Source organism: Oryctolagus cuniculus, chromosome 4 (genome assembly GCF_964237555.1).
Source record: "Oryctolagus cuniculus chromosome 4, mOryCun1.1, whole genome shotgun sequence".
In the NCBI taxonomy this organism is placed as follows: domain Eukaryota; kingdom Metazoa; phylum Chordata; class Mammalia; order Lagomorpha; family Leporidae; genus Oryctolagus; species Oryctolagus cuniculus.
In genome coordinates this window covers 96,675,249-96,691,825 of record NC_091435.1, presented here as the reverse complement: position 1 = coordinate 96,691,825, position 16,577 = coordinate 96,675,249, and the positions used below count along the sequence as shown (strand labels likewise).

General features: G+C 41.6%; 1 protein-coding gene across 8 annotated transcripts in view; it reads right to left on the bottom strand.

The window, feature by feature from the left end:
- The window catches only part of DCUN1D1 (defective in cullin neddylation 1 domain containing 1), a 57,195-nt gene continuing 40,618 nt past the window's right edge, over positions 1–16,577 (bottom strand). For 7 of the 8 annotated variants that reach the window (XR_011388031.1, XR_011388029.1, XR_011388030.1 and 4 more), the window contains 2 exons: positions 3,761–15,807; positions 1–168 (listed from right to left, as the gene is read on the bottom strand). Coding sequence is in view for 1 of the 8 variants with exons in the window: in XM_008266563.4 (XP_008264785.1) it covers positions 15,728–15,807 (80 nt within the window). In the remaining 7 variants the exon portion in view is untranslated. Of the gene's footprint in view, positions 15,808–16,577 lie in introns of all 8 variants that reach the window. The other variant, XM_008266563.4, reaches the window with a different exon arrangement.

The window sequence follows — 16,577 nt, the reverse complement described above, 5'->3', positions numbered from 1 at the left end:
TCACTTCACACAGGATTACTTTAATAAAAACAACTGACAATATCAGCTGCTGATGAGAGTGCAGGGAAAATGGAACCCTGGTCCCCTGCTGCTTTGGAAACCAGTCTGGCTTACAGAAGGAAAACACAGGATTGCTATGTGGCTCAGTAATTCCAATCATGGGCATATCTGTAAAAGAAGGGAAAACAGTCACTCAGATACTGGTTCAGGAGCGTTCACAGAACCATTACGCAATGTAATAATCAAACACAAATATCCATAAGCTGATGACTATATAAGCTAAATATATCGCCAGGGGCCAGCGCTGTGGCACAGCGGGTTAAAGCCCCAGTCTGAAGCGCTGGCATCCCATTTGGGCACCGGTTTGTGTCCGGCTGCTCCACTCCGATCCAGCTCTTTGCTGTGGCCTGGGAAATCAGTAGAAGATGGCCAAGTCTTTGGGCTCTTGCACCTGTGTGGGAGACCCAGAAGAAGCTCCTGGCTCCTGGCTTTGGATCAGCACAGCTCTAGCCATTGCAGTCGTTTGGAGAGTGACCCAGTGGATGGAAGAGCCCTCTCTCTGGCTCTACCGCTCTCTGTAGCTCTTTCAAATGAACAAAATAAATCTTTTTAAAATATCTCTATAAAATGAAATATGAAGGGACTTCAAAATAATTCATGAGAAAACAGAAAGATAAGTTTATTTTGGTATTTACTTTCATAATACACATTCCCCATGAACCTTCCAAAGAATACTTAGAGGCCAGCATTTCAAATTTTTCTTTTTACCATAATAAACTTAACTTTTAATCCTATTTTCCCACAGACTTTCCAGTACCTGGTATCATCAGCCATAAAGAAGAAGGATGTACTGATATATGCTGCCTTATTAAACCATATGTTAACTGAAAGAAGCTAGTCATAAGAGGCTACATTTTACATGATTTCATTCATGTGAAATGTCCAAGATGGGCAAATCTGTAGAGTTGGAAGTAGATTAGTGGTTGTCAGGGACCAGGTGGAAGGGGAAATTACTAATGAGTAGTTTCCTTTTGGGGTGATAAAAATGTCCTGGAATTACAGTGATTATTGTACAACATTGTGAAAACACTAAAAGCCACTGAATTAATAGGAATGAATTTATATAAGTTATATGGCAATAAAAAAAGAAAATATTAGTAACTCAAATCCAGCAACAGATAAAAAGGATTATATACCATGATCAAGTGTGGTTTGCCCTAGGAATGCAAAGTAGGTTTAACATCCAAAAATTAATTAAGGTGATATACCATGCTAATAAAGCACAAAAGCCACATAATCATCTGAGTAGGCACATAATAGCACATAATAAAAATCTAACACCCATTCATGATAAAAATCTAACAATAAAACCAGGAATCAAAAAGAATCTACTGCTAATTATCATACTTAATAGTAGGAGAAAGTAATGTTTCCCCCTAAGATTGAGAAAAAGACAAAGATGACACCATCACCACTTCTATTCATTGTACTAGCCAGTACACTAAAAAAATAAAGGCATATAGATTAAAAAGGAAGAATTAGACTGTATTTATTCATTTATGGTATATTTATGCAGTAAATTTTAAGGAATCTATTAAACAACTACTAAAACTAATAAAGGTGTTCAGCAAAGTTACAGGATCCAAGATCAATATGCAATATAAAAGTCTATTTTATTTCTGTAGATTAGCAACAAAAAATAAAACATGAAATTAAGAAAATTAATTCACAATAGCATCAAAAAGAATAAAATATTTAAAAACAAAAGTGCAATATCTGAAAACAGGGAGTTTTAAAGCACTGCTTAGGGATGGAAGTTATAAAGATCTAAATAAATGCATATACTATGTTTCTGAAATGGAGGACTCAATATTCTTAAAATAGCAATTCTAATGGAACTGGGAATGGGAGAGGGAGGCAAAGGAGAGGTGGGAGTGAGGGTGGGAGGGCAGGTATGGTGGGAAGAATCACTATATTCCTAACGTTGTACTTATGAAATGCATGAAGTTTGTATTCCTTAAATAAAAGGTTTCTTTGGGGGGAAAAAAAAGGCAATTTTTTCCCAAATTAATCTATAGCTCTAATGTATGGTTTCCAAACCTTGGAATTATTGAGATTTGGGACCTGTTGTTTTTGTTGTATGGCCTCTGTTACCTGTACACTGTAGAATGTTTAGCAATATACCTGCCCCCACTAAATGCAGTAGCACCACCCCACTCCAATTATAATCAAAAACATCTCCAGACATTGCCAAGTGTCCCTTGGGGCAAACTTGCCCCCAGCTGAGAAACACTGAATACACTCTCCATCAAAATCCCAACTGGATTTTTTTAGGGAAAAAGTTTTAAGAAAAGTTAATCTTAATACTTACATGCAAATGTCAAAGACCTAGAATACACATACACACACACACACACACACACACACCCCAGAGAAACACAAGACTGGGGAACTTAAAGCACAGATGTCAACACCTAAAGCTGCAGTGGTCAAGGGATGACACGGCAACCACAGGACAGGAGAGAGCAGCAGTAAACCCACATGTCTATAAGCAATCAATTTTTAACAAAAGCATCAAGATAATTACATGGAGAAAGGACAGTCTTCAACAAATGTTGCTGGAAAAGCTGAATACTCATTGGTTAAAAAAAAAAGAACCTAGACCTTTACTTCACACACCATATGTATAAATTAAACCATAAACCTAAGCTGATGACCTAAAACCATAAAATTTATAGAAAAAAAGAAACTGAAGAAAACTTAGTGAATTGGGATTAAGCAATAGAGGTCTTTAATCACATCTATTATACTTTTTTTAAAAAGATTTATTTAGTTGAAAGTCAAAGTTACACAGAGAGAGGAGAGGCAAAGAGAGAGAGAGGTCTTCATCTGCTGGTTCACTCCCCAACTGGCTGCAACAGTCGAAGCTGTGCCAATCCGAAGCCAGGAGACAGGAGCTTCTTCCAGGTCTCCCACGTGGGTGCAGGGGCTCAAGGACTTGGACCATCCTCTACTGCTTTCCCAGGCCATAGCAGAGAGCTGGATTGGAAGTGAAGCAACCGGGACTCAAACTGGCGCCCATATGGGATGCCAGCACTTCAGGCCAGGGCTTTAACCAGCTATACTACAGTGCTGGCCCCCACCTCTATTGATACAATAGTAAAGGCATAATATTTTAAAAAAATTTTTTTTATTTTCATCTTATTTGGAAGGCAGAGAGAGAGAGAAAGGAGACTCTTTCATCTCCTGGTTCACTCCCAAATGCCCACAACAGTCAGGGCTGGGCCAGGACAAAGTCAGGAGCCCAAAACTCCATCTGGGTCTCCCACATGGGTGACAGGAACCCAAGTACTTGAGCCATTACCTGATGCCTCCCACAGTGCACATTAGCAGGAAGCAAGATTTGAGGCAGAGCAGAAATGGCACTCTGATTGTAGATGTGGGTGTCCCAAGTGGTGGCTTAACCTACTGTGCCACAGCCCTGACCCAAGCTTAAAAACACACACACAAACAAACAAGAACAAGTCACAGACTGGGGGAAAGTAAATACAACAAATATCTACCTATAATAAAGGACTTGATCCAGGATACTTTTAAAAGTTTCCTTTAACCCAATAATAAAAAGACAAATTGCATTCTAAGGCAGCCCTTGAATTAACATTTCCATGGTGTCCAAATACAAAGAATGAGTATTTAACTAACAGAACCGAAGCAAGCAGATGGGGCCTCTGCTACCTCAAAATACTTCTAATAAACTTACCTCTCAGACATCGCCAGTCCTACTCCCGGTCAGAAGGCAGGAGAAAGGGTGGCAGATAACAGAAACAAAAGATTCTGCATGTGACATGCAAGAGGCGTGGGACTCAGCTGTTCTAGCCACAGCGCCACATTTTCTAAAGGGACCCAGCTTTGGCTGGGTGTCATCTTAAGGCTGGCTTCTTCAAATGGAATAGAATCCAAAAGCTCACGGAAATAGAGCTCTCAGCCCTTGCCTATGCTGTGGCCAATGGAGAAATGTCAGGCTGCGCTCCGCCAGAAAGAACAAAACCTCATCAGAGAAGATCCTGCATCTCGGAGCTCAAGCGGCTACGCTCAGTATTTGGACTGAAAACTTGTATTTCTCCAGCTGAACCCTGCCGGGAACTTGCCCTCAAAGCTACGTCCTGGTGCTGGCAGAATGATGTTCTGGCGCTGGCTTCTTCAGGACGATGAGTGGACGCCTCAGCCAGGTTAAAGAGGAAGCCACATTACAAAGCAATTCAATCACACAAGCCCACGGTGAACTCTCACTGTGAGGCCACCTGCAAACAATAGCCCACAGGCTCTCTGACAGGATCTGGTATGATGCATAAATCATTGTCAAACATTTTAATCACTTCCTGAGTCCCACTCCCTCTAGACAAAAATGTAAACTCTTTTCAGGAACAAGTATCAAAGCTATCCTTCGCTTCAAGAATATAACATACCTCGTTTTGTTATGTCCAATGAAACTTACAGGGGCCAGTGGGTTAAGCCACCACTTATGACACTAGCATCCCATGTAAGAGTGCTGGTTTAAGACCTGGCTGCTCCACTTCCAATCCAGCTCCCTGTTAGTGTGCTCAGCAAAGCAGCAGCAGATGGCCAAGTGCTTGGGCCCCTGTCACCCATCTGAGAGACCTGGCTTCCAGCTTCAGTCTGGCCCAGTGCAGGCTGTTGTAGCCACTTGGGAAGAGAACCAGCAGAAGGAAGATCTCTCTGCCTTTCAAATAAATAAAGCTTAAAAATAATTAGAGCAAACCATTTAAAGTGAGCTCCTGTTCTAGACCACAACATGCCTAATCAAAATGGAATTGTAGTTTCTCAGCCCAAGTTCTTGTCTCCAACAGAGGAAGGAATTCAAGGATGAGACACAGCAAAGTTACATCAGAGGGAGTGTATGCACACTCTTTAATGAGCTGCATTCAGCGTGGTTTCCAGTTGTTCCTTTATAAGATCTAGAGCAATGTTTGGGGCAGGGTTTCAGTGCCACCCATTTGCTTGCCTTTTGTGGAAGTGTCATAGCATCAGGGGCATGATAGGAGTTGAGTGTCAGCCACAGTAATTTTATTACGCTATTTTAATCTGCTTTGGTCACTGCAGTGACACACCGAACAGCTGTGCTGGGTATTTTCAGCCAGCGCCGGTTCTGGGGCATTTTGCAGAAACAGCAGCTTTGGGTCACCTCAGCCACAGCACAAAGGGGGTGGGGGGTGGGGTGGAGTACTCGAGGTTATAGTAGCTTCTTCCCTCTGTCTGAGACACTCGCACCAAAGTTCCAGGTCATCAAACTGACAATGAATCGTTTATCTGACATCCTGAGAAATCGGGAGAGATAAAACAGCCCAATCGCAAACCTGCTAACTTTGGCCAAAAGAAGTTGCCTCTGCTCCAATCGTTTCAAGTAACCCCAGACAATCTGATGTCACATCTGCTTTTTAAATTACGCTGCTTCCTTCTTTGACCCTCCTCAAGCAACCTCATAAAAACCAACTGTTCTGCCAAGCCCAGCACAGTTTTTAGATGAGAGCTACTCAATTCGGGAATCACACATCAAAAGCCAATTAGATCACTGAACTCTATTTGTTGAGATTTTGTCTTTTTACCGTTAAAAATAGCAAGGGCCATTTCCCCCTAGAAAAATCTCCAGTTCATCAGCTCAAGTGAGCTAGCTGACAATGAACTCGAGCTGGGAATCTAATGCAGCTACCTAGACCAAATGAAAAAAGAAATTCGAGTTTTAGCCCAGCTAGAATGGAGCAGCTGAAAGGATGCAAACGGCCTGGCAGAAAGTCCTAGTGCAGCGGGTTAAGCCGTCACTGCGATGCCAACACACCACGAGCTGCCCTGCTCCCGACCAGGTCTCTGGGAAGACAGCAGAAAGTGGCTTGGCCGGCGCCGCGGCTCACTAGGCTAATCCTCCACCTGCGGCGCCGGCACACCGGGTTCTAGTCCCGGTTGGGGCACCGGATTCTGTCCTGGTTGCCCCTCTTCCAGGCCAGCCCTCTGCTGTGGCCCGGGAGTGCAGTGGAGGATGGTCCAGGTGCTTGGGCCCTGCACCCCATGGGAGACCAGGAAAAGCACCTGGCTCCTGGCTCCTGCCATCAGATCAGCACGGTGCGCCGGCCGCAGCGCGCCGGCCGTGTCTCTCTCTCTCTCACTGTCCACTCTGCCTGTCAAAAAAAAAAAAAAAAAAAAAAAAAAGGAAAGTGGCTCAAGTGCTGGGGCCCTGCCACCTAAGTGGGAGAGCAGGACGGAGTTCCAGGCTCCTGGCTTTGGCCCAATCCAGACCCAGACACTGCAGCCACGGGGAGTGAATCAGCAGATGCAAGATCTTTCTCTGCCTCACCCTCTCCCTCTGCTTTTTACAGAAATAAAAACCAATCTTTAAAAAAAATTCATAGTGCTATTAAAGTTAAGAGGAGACGACAGGGAGTATTCAAATCTAAAATCAAAGATAACAACTCCATTCTGTCCAAGTACAAACTTCCCAGATTCCTTCAGTGACTAGGGAGGGTGCTAGTACATCTTGCCGCTATCTTCTTCCCCAGATAAGTATAAAGCAATGAGCAACATCTCTCCCTTGCTACTTAGGCGAGGTAAACCAGAGAGACCCCTGAAGTATCTGTATCCAGCTGACAGTGAGCAGGGCACACTCTGGCCGAGCTGTGCACAGCAGCCGTGCACACTGCCTGCTGCTAGTGAGAAACCACAGCGCGCATATGGCCTGCAGGGCCCCACTATTCCTTCAAAAACCACTGAAAACCTATTACCCCCACCCCTTTCCTTCCAGCTACGTAAGTACACTTGAACCTTCAATTCCGTGGACTGGACTTCCAAGTCCATTCACCAAAGGGTGCTGGGTGAAGAGTTTCCTATTTGTAAAGGGGAGTGTTTTAAAGAAGGGAAACTTGGAACTATGTGTGCATGAAATACGAGTGCAGCGACAATTCTGTGGGCAATCAGAATTCTTGTGAACTGGAGAAATACGGTCACGTGTCACTTAACGACAGGGCTGTCCCAAGAAACGTGATTTTGCCGTCAGAGGGTAAACAGCTATGAGGTCACCAGGCCATACGGTACTGAGACGGGCGCCGAATCCCCAGGGCACCGCTGATTGAAACGTCATTATGCGCACACAACAGTATATACATTTTCCTGACACCCTCAATGCAAGTAAATGTTTGCAGTATGTCTGCCTGGCTCTTTAAACATAACTATATATAATTTCCATGTCGTAAGATGGTTTTAAAGCATAAAATCCCGCGGTTGTGCAATCACTACCACTATGTAGCCCCAGGACTTTCAGCAGCCCCAGAATCCTCTCTCCTCAATCAGTAGCAGTCGCCCCTCGCTCCCCGGCTCGCAGCTCAGCCTCTGCCCACCACTCAGCTCTCCCCAGACCTGCCCGTCCTGGACGCCGTGCGGACGTGCTGGGGTTGGCTTCCGTAGCTGAGCACGATTCAAGTCCACCCGTGTTGTTGCACGTCGCTGCTTCATTTCTCATGGCCAGAAAGTGCCTGGTGTGGCTATACACCTTGTTCACCCAGCTGTCGGTGGACATCTGGGGCCTTTCCATCTTTTTTTTAAAGCTATTATGAATAATGCTATGAATATCCATGTACAATTTTTACATTAACACAATGAAACTGCATAGGAATTAAAATTGTTAAAGCAATTTTTAAAAATGAATTTCAAGCCAAGGAGGGAGAGACCAGGGACTCCATAGGTTCAGATAAGGTTTTGTGCAGTCTCTGGACTGTGAATCCTCACATAAACTGGGGCACAGCAGGGAGTGGAACACACTAGCAGTTAGGTATAGTGATAAAGTTGTGGTTGTATTTAAGAGTTCTTTTTTTTTTTTTTTTTTTTGACAGGCAGAGTGGACAGTGAGAGAGAGAGACAGAGAGAGAAAGGTCTTCCTTTGCCGTTGGTTCACCCTCCAATGGCCGCCGCTGCAGCCGGCGCACCGTGCTGATCCTGGCAGGAGCCAGGATCCAGGTGCTTTTCCTGGTCTCCCATGGGGTGCAGGGCCCAAGCACCTGGGCCATCCTCCACTGCACTCCCTGGCCATAGCAGAGAGCTGGCCTGGAAGAGGGGCAACCGGGACAGAATCCGGCGCCCCGACCGGGACTAGAACCCGGTGTGCCGGCGCCGCAAGGTGGAGGATTAGCCTATTGAGCCACGGCGCCGGCCGTATTTAAGAGTTCTTAATCATTCAGATATACATATGAAATACTTACAAACTGAGGAACTTGCCATCTAGGACTCATTTCAAGATGTATCAAGGTGGGCCTGTAGCAGGTGAAGCTGCCGCCTAAAGTGCTGGCATCCCATATGGGCACCGGTTCAAGTCCTGGCTGCTCCTCTTCCAATCCAGCTCTCTGCTATAACCTGGGAAAGCAGTGGAAGATGGCCCAACTCCTTGGGCCCCTGCACCCACATGGGAGACCCGGAAGAAGCTCCTAGCTTCAGATCGGCCTAGCTCTGGCTGTTGCACCCATTTGGGGAGTAAACCAGTGGATGGAAGACCTCGCACTCTCTCTGCCTCTGTCTCTCTGTAACTCTGCCTTTCAAATAAACAAATCATTTTATAAAAAGATGTATCAAGGCTAAAAGACAAGCAGCAAACAGGCTAAGTCAAGATTGGCCACTGCTGTGGTCTGTCCTCCCAAGGTTCATGAGATGGAGGCTGGGCCCTCAGTGTGGCAATGTTCAGAGGTAGGACCTTTAAAAGGTGGGGCCCCAAAGGAGCCCAACCCTTGACTTGCTCTCTGGCTTCTCATCTGGCGATTTGATTTCTCATTCCCACGGGAGCTCCCACCCTCGTGATGCCATCAGCAGAGCTTTCCCCAGAGCTGAGCTGCTGCAGGAACCAGGACTTGAACTTCTAGAACTGAGCTAAGTGAATCTCTTTTTCTTTCCTGAGCCTCAGGTATTTTGTTATAGCAACAACCAAAGACTGGCACGGTCACGAAATGGGTTCACCGCTCTCCTTTTGTGTATGTCCAAAGTTTACATTAAAAATAAAAAAGCACTCACTCCAATGTCCACTGGATCACAAGTTGCTACAACAACTGTTACCAACTTTTACAAATTAAAGAAATTATTAATTGCCAAATTTATGTCAAAAGTTCTGGGAAAGCTGATGACACAGCGACTGTGCACAGTAATTTGTGCAAAGCTTTCATTATACACACAAACACCCATTTGTCACAGGCTAATTGTGTAACATTATCAACCCTAGCACTCACAGTAACAGAGCCATCAGCCACCAGCACCACTCTACACCTACACAATGCATCTCAACAGATCGCTGAGGGACCGGAACCCTCACTGGAAGCGCAGTAACTACCATCACTGGTGAAAGGATGTGTCTGTCCTCATCCTACCAACTTTCCTACTACAATCTCCACCTGACAGCTGTCCAAACTGTACACACAACACACACGAATTAGCATACTGAGGTATAACTGGTACACTCTACAGGTGTACTGTAGGGTGCTACACTGCTGCACCCCAGCATGGCGAAGAGACAGTAATGAGAATTGGCTAGGAGCAACAGAAACTGCAACCTCATGCCTTGTGGCAGAAATTTCTAAACAGTATAGCCACCTTGCAAAAGTTGTCTTTTTTTTTTTTTAAGTTTAATAGTTTGACTGTAAACCCACCATTCCATGGCTGAGAATTGATGGAAAACGGTAAGAATGTGTCCAGACATCTGTGAATGTCCATGGCATCATTGTTCACAGTAAGAACGCACCTAAGTGTCCACCATCTGGTTAAAGGACAAATGAAGTGCAGTGAATCTTTCAACCACCTCGCAAATAAAGGAGCTAAGTACATCCACGTGACGACAGGGATGAACCTCAAAACCTCTGTACTAATGTGGTGGATGCAAAAGCCTACAAATTCTGTGACTGCTCAACTGACATTCTTAGAACGGGACATTTTAAAAAACTTATTTTACTTATTGGAAAGGTGAAAGCCTGAACTCCCACCCACTGGTTTACACCCTAAATGCTCCCACCAGTGGGGTGGAGTCAAGCAAAAGCTGGGAGCCAGGAACTCTGAGTCTCACACGAGTAGAGGGACCCAACTACTTAAGTCACCACGGCTCTCTCCCAGGGGGCACACTAGCAGGAGGCAGAACCGGAACCTGAAGCCGGCACTCTGATACAGGATTCAGGCACCCCAAGTCGGGTCTGTGCTGGCAGTCAGCCCCAGAAAGGGAAGATCTACACAGAAGCAGCTACATATGGCTGGCTCAGGGTAAGATAACAACTAACTCTAACAGGGCACGAGAGAACTGACGGAAATATCTGAAAACAGGACTGCAATGATCGCAGTACATTTACTGAAAGTACTGAATTGTATACTTACAATGTGTTGAGTTTTATGGTGCACAAATTACATTTCAGTAAAGCTGTCTTTAAAAACTACCATTGCAGGGACCGGCAGGTTGAGCTGCTGTCTGCAGTGCTGGCATCCCATATATATGCCTGTTTAAGTCTCGGCTGCTCCATCTCCGATCCAGCTCCCTGCTAGTGCGCCTGGGAAAGCAGTAGAGGACGGCCAGAGTTCTAGGGCCCCTGCACCTACATGGGAGACCCAGGATAAACTCCTGGCTTCAGTCTGGCCCTGCCCCAGCTGTGGCAACCATTTGGGGAGTGAACCAGCAGATGGAAGATCTCTTGTCTCTCCTCTTTCAAATAAATAAATAAATCTTTTAAAAGAAAAACAACGCTACAACAAAGTCTTAGGCTAACTATTTTAAAGCTCTGGCTGACAGCCTACTCATTTTGTGTAGTTTGAACACACTGAATTTTAATCTAATATTAGCATTGAGAATATTAATTAGCATTTGCTTGAAAACTAAACATACTATATTTAAAGGATTCCAAGGACACTCATCTCTAAATCTTACTATTCAAAGTGCTCTTTCGGCTAGAAACCATGTAATAATATAACACGATCATTGCCTACTGCTTTCATTAGCAGTCTTAGGCATTTTGTCCTGCCCTGTACTATTCCTTTTTTAAAAACCTCTGCCTTAGTATTGTACAAGTTTTATAGCTTCTTGGCCTTTTCGCTGAGATCAAGCGCAAATACTGTACAACTTTTTCATTACATACAAGGTTTTCTCAGACTATTTCGTACCCTGACATAAATATCTTTAATTTTCAGTCAGACTCCATTTCTTTCTATTCCAGAGTCAGATTTGCAAAAAGGCAACATTCTCTTTAAGTCAGCCTTTAAAAATTTTTTTCTTAACTGAGTGATTTGCCCCAATTTAATCTCACATGCAATACTAATGATGTACAACAGATTAAAGTAGAAAGACATAGACGGAGTGGAGGAGATACACCATGTGTGTGCTGTGGCCCAGCCTCAACAAGGACGACAACTGCTCTAAATTACAAGTGAAGTATCCTTTCTGCATTGTACAACTACAACACATTCAACTGAACACAGTGAATTCAACAACCATAACAAATGTAGGAAATTCTTGTAAACTCTCAACTTAAAGGTAACTACAAAATGATCCCCTTTAAGTCTTAAGTATGTTATTTAGGAATTCCATTTATTACAAAGGCTGCACATTTTTCAACCTAACTTCCTAGTTTTGGCAGATTAAGAAAATAAATAAATCAAAGAGAAGTCAGAAGTCACATGAATCGAAAAGACTGACTCTAGCAGAAAGCTGTCAAGTGCACGAGCTCGCCAGTAGGAAATGCCACGAACCCGCTAAGTAGTAAACAGGGTGAGAGCAAGATGGCTCTGCCAACACCAAAACACACAGCACACTCTGCCTCCAGAACCAGGTACAGATAAAGCAAATATTCCACCCAAATGGCAACACATGGTAAGCAGAAAACTGGGAAAGGGATTTGTACTACTAGGAATTTTTTAATTTCTCTTTAACTACAAGACATAAACCTCTTCCCCTCAGAAATCAAAGGTAAAGGTGTCTTGATGTATAACCTTATATGTCTATGAAATAAAACAGAAATCAGTGCTATGATTGTAAAAATGGAGGCAATGAAGAATTCGGAAATATACTCAGGTTTATAATCAGTTAAATGATGAGCCATCATTTGAACCCTAATCATCACATTAGGTAGAAATCACAAGTCAGGTTTGTGTCCTTGGTTATTAAGATATACGTTAAATAGTTCACATTTAAAAACATTGTATCATTACATTATCAAATTTGACAAAATCTTATTAAAACATCTAAGTATTAAATATAAATCATATTGTTAAAAGCATAAAGTAACATTTAACGAAAACTCCTGAGGTGCCAGGTAAGTATTTTCTATTAAATATACACAATTTAACAATCAGAACTATATAAATTAATTCTTGCTAAAAGTGATTCAGTTTTACAAAGGCATGTTTTGGGAACCATTATAAATTTCCCCAGCACCACTTTCCTTTACTATTCCAACTTTTCACTAGGTTTAACTTTCTTCTGTCATTTACATGTAAAAATTACAGGTTTACAATATGTGGTCTTAGTATTAAGTAACATGTTTAAAGACTAAGCAAAGTGCACATTAAACTAACTACAACTACCCCAACTTTTTGACTGATTATCAGGAAAATAAATAAATAAATAAATACACACTTTATTCACTTGCATCTTTCTGAGGGGGGAAAAATAGTATACCTTGCTTAAATCAGAACTCTCCAGTAAGGATATGATGTAAAAGACTTCCCATATTATTCTGTTGAGTAAATTTAATTTCTCTCATCAAAATTCTTTAAGTCAAATGAAGGACACAAACTTACAATGCCATATTACATGACCACAGTACTGTTAATTAAATAAAGCAGCGCAAGCATAGTTGTAAACATTTTCAATGTAGTAAACAAGACTTGGCATGTCTTTTCTTCCCAAAACTTGCCATTACAATGTGTGAATAATTATTCTCCCTAAGAAAGCTTTCAGGTAATTGTAGTCTTTAAAAAACTGTACACTGAAATAATATGTGAAAAGATCTAGTCATGGCAATTTCACTGTAGCTTTTATTGCCTCTGTTGGTAATAAGACAGGGATCGTAAGAAACACAATTGAATTTACAGAGATATGCGGATGATAGTCACTAACCTTGATCTCAAGTATTTTTATATGTGGGCACTTCTAATTTTACACATTTTACTATTTAAAAAGCATTACATTTTAAAATGTGTATCTGTTCTGACATTTGGCAAAAAGGAAACTGTACCTGTGATTCAGTTTAAAACAAATAATCAGCATGGGGAGTTTACCAGAATGAAGACGGAAACACTCATGAGTTAAAGCAATTCAAAATATGCTCTGTGTGTGTGTGTGTGTGTGTGTGTGTGTTCTTGCTCTCACACTCTCTCAGACATACGCACACACATGGCCACACGTGTTAGCAGTTTTTAGTACAAAATATTCCCTGTAACCAGACATTTATCCTCATAATAATCACAGCACATTAAATCAGTCTTCTCTTTTCAGCCCTAGTAATAGTTTTAATTCTAAGATGCCATCATAGTGAACAACCTTATCTTTTATGCTACATAATTATATTCAAAGCTTTATGTATTTTTGTTTATAATTACACAGTAATTATAAATGTTTAGTACCAAACTGATGACAAGCACTATTTTGTTGAAAAGGTCTTGCATTTCAATGGAAAAATCTGTAAAACCCAAGGCACTGGGCCATGAACCAATAAAGAGTTCTATGAAAAACAATTTATATAAAAAAAAGTTAATGGAATCGCATTTCAAAATATAGCATACTTGAATTCATCTGAAAACAATTCCATAACTCAAATCTTCAAGACAGGACACAAAATAGCACACACACACATACATATATATATATATCTTTTTAAAATTTTTCATAATTGAAGTTCCTCTTTATATTTACAAAACTGAAATCAGGAAATACTGAAAGCAGCAGGATTCTTCTTTTTTCTTTTAATAACCAATTCCAGTTACCTGAATAAAGATTTTCAAATGTTTCTTTTGGTAGAACTGCATTCTTGAATTAAAGTTATGACTGCAATATTAACATAATTATCTATGGGGTAAGCCTTCTAGTCAATTTCAAAATCATGTAAATAAAAAGCAGTTTCAATGTCACTGTTTCTTAAAATCATTTCCACATCTGCATAACACGTGACTGCTGTTGTGAAGTACACACCTTCATTCCACACCAACGCTAGACCATAGAGAGCGCCTGGGTAAACCAAGCAAAGCCGATTCCTATCTCCAGACCCTAGCCATCCAGCATCAGAAGTATCATCTCTTTCACCTGCCTTGCGGAAATGTCCAAGAAAGCAACAAACCCTTCCTAGGGTGGCAGTGAGTGAACAGAGATATGAGCATTCTTAGCAGGAAAGCAGTTCATGGGTCTTGTAATGAAAAAAACACATACAAGATAGCATTCTGCTTTGATGTGAAAATGGAGCTATCTGAGCAAAACAAAAACAGTAAAGAGATTAAATAACTTATGAAAATAGAAGCCAGATTGGTATTTTGCATCAAGTATGTGCTTGTTTAAAAATTTGCTCCTGAAGTACATATTTGGCAACCACAGTGATTAGCAATTAAAGCAATTTCAACAAAATAAGAAGTCATCAAAAATGGACTATCTGTCTGAAAGAGTAGTACCTATATTATATAAAGATTGAACTTCATGGCTCATCACAACCATTTTCAAAATTTAATTCCTACTATCTTCTTATAAATTAAGAGAATTTCATTTGTGTTCCATAGTGCGATGACTGAAAAAAACCAAAAAATTTTTAAAAAGCCCTCATGCCTAAATTTGGAATATTGTATTGTGTAGCAATCCAAAACATTCAAAACAAATTAAATAGTTTAACTTATTTGACAGGCATATAAGCATTTCAAAAGCATAATGAAATCCAATTATGTGGTGCATAATGTAGACAGGAGTGGACCTCACATTATGCAGGCATTTTCTAGAGAAAAGCTCCCTGTAGGACAGCGATATATAAACATTGGTAAGGTAAGTGCACACTAGTTCTGTGGAACCTTTTTGAAATCAAGTCTGAAACACAATACATTTTTCAGGTAGGCACCAAGTTATCCAAAAAAAAAAAATTTCACGTTGGTTATTTTGACATTTTTCACCAGATACTCTACTCACATCAATACATGTGATTTGCCAGGAAAAAAAAATCCCCCCAAACCAAAACACCATTCCAGATCTGGTACACTTAAATATACCACTCTCATTGGAAGTGCTATCAGCATAGTCTTTGCAACTAGCCCAAAGCATATATTTAAGAAGTTTTTATAAATTGTTTGTGATGTTCATATGTTTAATTTTTATGCCAAACTGTTTTCTGATGAAGACAGCATTGTGCTTTATGCAAGAATGGAAACCTCAAAATAATCACCATAAAGCTTCTAAGACTTATGGGAGAATGAACTAGGATGGTCCACAGATATAAGATGAAATCCACAATGTTGGAATTATAAATGTTTAGAGCGGCCCAGACTAGAAGACAAGCCCAAACCACCATTAGAAGAATGAAATACGATATGGTCCAAGATGTATCCTTAAAGTTTGTCTCAACCCTCAGTTTGAATTGTGAGGATTGATCTTCAGTTCAGTCCAGCCAGCAGAAATTGACTGTGCAATTTTCCGTTGTATTTATTGTACAGACTATGTACATTCTAGAAGGTTCCTTTAGTGCTACACTGTTGTACTTTTTGTCCCAGCAATTTGAGGGCGTGCAAATTCCACAAAGTCATCAATAAGAACAGGCCAAGCTCCTGGAAAAAAGAAAAAACATGGAAGAAAGGGAAGAAATAAGGCTAACACTGTAGCAGAATCTTTTTTTTAAAATACTTCCCTCAGAAGAATGAAAGTATATAGCATTATCTATTCTCATGGATTAACTCTTCAAACCTCAAGCATTTTTGAGTTAAAATATTCTTTGTATTCCTTCTAATCTATCATTCCAGTATTTGATTGTTCCTTAGGTGGTAAAAATAACTCCTTTAGCAATCAATAATATTATAGTTTTCTGAGGCCACTGGAGTCAGGCAGAGAGGCAATCTAGCCAGAGCTGGCAGCCTAATGGATGGCCACAGCACGATAGCACACTCTCTGTGCCGAAAGCACAAAGGGGAAACACGTGTTCAGGCATTCTGTGCCGATCTTAGAAAGGAAATTAACAGCAAATATCAAATTCCATCCTACTTCATGATAATAAATTACTCAAAGTTTTAAGATTGCACATATAAATGCCTCTACACAATCACTCGCCAATCTCCAAATCAAGAAGTTCCTAAGTTGGTATTAAAGCCTAAAAGAAAGCGCAATTATTACGGCTGGCGCCGTGGCTCACTAGGCTAATCCTCCGCCTTGCGGCGCCGGCACACCGGGTTCTAGTCCCGGTCGGGGCGCCGGATTCTGTCCCGGCTGCCCCTCTTCCAGGCCGGCTCTCTGCTGTGGCCAGGGAGTGCAGTGGAGGATGGCCCAAGTGCTTGGGCCCTGCACCCCATGGGAGACCAGGAGAAGCACCTGGCTCCTGCCATCG